Below are 4,269 nucleotides of genomic sequence, written 5' to 3'. Positions count from 1 at the left end.
GATTATAAAGCTTCAATCATATTGAATCTAATTATCTCTCACATAGTTATCTCATACTTTGTTTCTAAACCAATACAATGCATCCTCTCTTCCCATTAAGTAAAGAAAGAAATGCAAGATTTTTGTAGAACTCACCTACTTACCTTCTAATGTTGTAGTCAAAGCTTGAAGGTTCATAGCCTACTCCATGATCCATACAATGCACTTCTTGAATGAACCCCTCAACTTCTTTATGCCCTCATCAAGCATACCATTGTTAAGAGAAGAGATGGAGTAACAACAACAGCAATAGTAGTAAAGCTTCACCTTGCATTAGTAGCAATAGCAAAAGCAGTAGCAATAGCAGTAGTAGTAACGATTACTTACAACTCTCCCCCACACAATTTCACTCTCAAACTCTTACCAAATGTAAAGAAGAGAAGAGAAGCAAGAGATGGAGAGTAGTTTTCACAAAGTTGCACATACATGAATGAGACCTTTATTAACTTTTTTGGCTTTTATACATCAAGATTAGAGTTAGGGTTTCCACTAAAATTTGTATAGCCTATCCACTTTTGTGGCTTATGTATTAGTCTTTCCTATCATCTATGCATATCACTTAGATTGATTTGATGTAATCTTGACAAAAGTGAATAGAAGTTAGATGTCCACAACCCTAACATCTAATGTAGGGCTATTAACTTCCGAGAATATTATAATTTCCACAAAATTGAGCATGGCTCTCACCAAATATTACAATATAATAATAGTATTCTCATTACAAGTGCCAAAATCAATATGAAGCTCAAAAAATAACCTCACTTCCAAAAATAATTCCAACACCTTGTCCCCCTAACCTTCTTTAACTTTGTCTTTATTTGCCTTTGGCTTACTTTACTTTGTCTCTCGCATTTTGTGGTTAATAGTAACCATCAATGCTCTCGATATAATTTGGTCTATCTTTATGTGTATGTTAAATCAAATTTACATAAAATAAAAAAATCAATTACTTCATTAATCATCATACTCTTATATTCTCTTATATCAAAGGATGTGAACTTCTATTTGGATCTCTAAATAATACCAATTAAAGTATTATATATTTTACTCAAAATAGTTATCTCAAAATGTTGTCTCATGATATTTTGAATCTTCAAGAATTTTATGTATATTATGGACCCATAAATAGACTAGTTTTATCTTTTATTAATTGAAAACAAATGAGTGTATATGTAGATATTTATTTAAATGCTTTTCATGTGGATGAAAAAAACTTGGTACTTTCCATACATGCAAATAGGGTAGAGAGAGAGGGAGAGAGATTTCCAAGTCATGAAAGAGAAAAGAGAGATCATTATTTATTTCATGAAAGAGAAGAATAGTTTCATTATAAAAAAAGAGATGGATACTCTCAATACAATTTTTTACACTTAGAATTATTATCATTAAGAAAAGTGTTGTTTCTTTCTTTTGGAATGAATTTTAGAATAGTTTCATTATAAAAAAAGAGATGGATACTCTCAATACAATTTTTTACACTTAGAATTATTATCATTAAGAAAAGTGTTGTTTCTTTCTTTTGGAATGAATTTTAGGTTCTCCATAGTTAAACAAATGCATTCTCCCCCACCCTCTCCCCTCTTTGACACCAAGGCTCTACTAGGGCATGCCGATTTTCTAAAAGAAAATAAATTACAATTTGGATATTATTGGATACATTAAACCTTCAAAATATAGAGATTATAATAAATACAAAACTTTTTGAAAACATCAAGAAAACATGAAACCTTAAATCCTTGAATATTGACAAAACATTGTTGCCGAAAAATGCCCAAGGATTAAAATGTTTCTCTATAATTCCCACATAGTCATCGCACCGATTCTAAGGGTCATAACTACAATACAAACATTTGGAAAGTCTCCAATGTCATCGTAGCAATTCTAAGGTGGTGGCATATGATTCCAATGTGCAAAAGGATTATTACAATAAACACATTTACAAAATCTTCAACAATTCAAATAGCTCCAACCTAAAGTTGTAGTCTAAGACCAAATAAATGAAGTACAAAAAATAAATGAAGTACAAAACATAACGCTAACCACGACATGCTTTATAATTGGATTGCTGGTTCATAGCTCATTTGCAGCATGAATTGCAACTAAAGGCTTGCATAGTTCCAATGAGTTCAATAGAACAATGAGTTGAAGTAAGCTTCAACAAAAGACATTAATATGATTCAAGAATTGGACATTGAAAACCAACAAAGTGTTATATAAATTGTCCCCCCCCCCCCCACAAAATACACTTCACTAGGCGCTCCGCGCCTAGACGGCGGACGCGATTTTCGTGGCAAGGGCAGGTGCTGGACACGTGGCACCCACCCCCGCGTTTCTTTGTGGGGAGGTTGGGGCTGCCACGTGGCACCCACCCCCAACCTCCCCTTAACTAATAGTAAAGATGAAACCACGTAATAAGGCTACTTAGGTGGGAGACTTTCCCAATAAGGAGTTTTCTTATTTTCATTTGTAGACATCGGATGCTAACCATAAGGTAGGATCTATTGATAACCATGCAACTCAACCGAGAGAGTGCATCTGGATCAACTGATAAATGCAATTTCAAGTGAATCCGGGATTGGAAGGTTACCATTCCCTGACCGCCATCTTCCTTGACGTAGTGATGCAATGCTGCAAGGTAGAAGGCGCTATGTTTGTTTGGTCCTTTTGACCTCCGGCTCTGCAGAGAGCAAAAACACAGGTAAATCAGAACCCCAAGACAAAGCCAAAGCCATGTGAGTCAATAAGACAACCCTTGTTGACCATTTGTTAAACCCCTTCTGAGTAAGGAAGGGAAGCTAATTAACTGGAAATGAGGGCTTTGGGGCGGTTCTTGAAGAGGATCTTGTGTCTGATGATGCCAATGACATGAAGCTCCACAGACCCGGAGGATGGTGTGGGGTACTGAGTAAAGGGGGTGCCTAGAGAGAGCTGCTGCTCCATGTCCTGAGGGTCCTCCTGCCTCTTCACTTTCTTGAGTACCAGAAGGGGCTTCTTCAAGGGGACCTTCTTGCCCTCTAGCTCATGGTAGCCCACGGTGAAGTAGAACTTGTCCTATCATCAGAAACAGATCAGGAAAATGCAGGCAAATGTAGGCCAATCGAGATGGCACGAACGGTTATGAGTCCAGAGAGAGAGAGAGAGAGAGAGAGAGAAAGGGAAATAGGGGGACACACACACACACACACACTCTCTCTCTCTCTCTCTCTCTCTCTCTCTCTCTGTGTACCTGCTGCTGCTGGGCGCGACAGAGAGAGCCGATGGGGAGGTTATGGAGGGAGAGATGCTGGGCCGAGGTCTGGATCTGAAGGGTGCCTTGCAAGTCCAGCAAAGCCCAATCCACGCACTCACTTATCCCACACCCGCACTTCACCCGAATCTGCATCTCTCTCTCTCTCTCTCTGTCTCTCTCTCTCTCTCTCTCTCTCTCTCTCTCTCTCTCTCTCTCTCTCTCTCACACACACAGATTGATTGCACAGCTCTGTCTCTCCTCTCCCTTGGATTGACTACACAGCTCGCTCGATCCCGCGCGCCAGCGCGCACACACACTCTCTCTCAGCTTTGGGCATTTGGCGCCAAAAAATGTTGAGCAAAGAAAAAAAGGAACAAAACCTTGGACATAGGAAGAAAAACAAAAGTCCCACCTCTCGGCAAATAAACCAATGCATGAAGAAAATAATAATGCTAGTAATGAAGTTCATGAGGTTGCAGCTAATAAAGCTAAAGGCAAGGAGAGTTCGAGAGGAGCATTCCCATGAAGGTAAAGAGAATGTTACTCAAGCCAATTTGAAAGGTAAGTTAAGAGAAAGAAGCTTTCGATTACACAATTGGCCCGCAAGCCCCTTGTCTTTGTCATTTTGGATGATGAAGATGGACAAGAGGAATGTATGGGTAGCGACTCCAAAAAGGACTTGGTTCATCGCCTTATTTGGTAGAGGAAACCTGGCTTCAAGAGGTGAAGCTTGGTGAAGGGGAGGTGAGGGCTATAGAGGCACAGTTGTTATTGTCAGAGATTTGTTACTCGCCAAGAGGGACGTTGCAACAGGTGATGATTCCAATCATTGCCGATGTTGATGCTGAACAAATTATGGTGATATCTGTCTATGGCTCCAATGTTTCCATGGAGAGAACATCTCTTTGGAGGCGACTCAGCTCAGTTAATGGAGACATGAGGATTGTGTTCCTTGGTGATTGGAATATGACCATGCTGGATAATGACATATCACATGGATC

The 4,269-nt window shown here is 39.2% G+C and overlaps 1 protein-coding gene across 1 annotated transcript; it reads right to left on the bottom strand.

Annotated features, from left to right (window-relative positions):
• Nucleotides 1-2,544: 2,544 nt before the first annotated feature.
• On the bottom strand, nt 2,545-3,651 carry LOC148008687 (uncharacterized). Its single transcript, XM_087674075.1, has 3 exons — nt 3,266-3,651; nt 2,844-3,090; nt 2,545-2,716 (listed from the first exon to the last, which is right to left on the bottom strand). Exons 1-3 carry the CDS (start codon nt 3,419-3,421, stop codon nt 2,685-2,687), a joined length of 435 nt encoding a protein of 144 aa, XP_087530201.1. The 5' UTR covers nt 3,422-3,651; the 3' UTR covers nt 2,545-2,684.
• Between the last annotated feature and the right edge of the window lie 618 nt (nt 3,652-4,269).

Source organism: Lygodium microphyllum, unplaced genomic scaffold, assembly GCF_053477565.2.
Source record: "Lygodium microphyllum isolate KBCC unplaced genomic scaffold, Lygodium_microphyllum_v1.1.10 scaffold_84, whole genome shotgun sequence".
In the NCBI taxonomy this organism is placed as follows: Eukaryota; Viridiplantae; Streptophyta; class Polypodiopsida; order Schizaeales; family Lygodiaceae; genus Lygodium; species Lygodium microphyllum.
Note: the sequence above shows the minus strand (reverse complement) of the source record. Positions and strands in the feature narration are given on the sequence as shown.

Bases quoted from the DNA above. Each gene is read 5' to 3' on its own strand.
- LOC148008687 (XM_087674075.1), bottom strand. From the start codon at position 3,421: ATGCAGATTCGGGTGAAGTGCGGGTGTGGGATAAGTGAGTGCGTGGAT. The intron at 3,091-3,265 runs GTACACAGAGAG...TTCTGATGATAG, and splicing joins GTCGCGCCCAGCAGCAGCAG to GACAAGTTCTACTTCACCGT. The intron at 2,717-2,843 runs GTTAATTAGCTT...TGCTCTCTGCAG, and splicing joins CCCCAAAGCCCTCATTTCCA to AGCCGGAGGTCAAAAGGACC.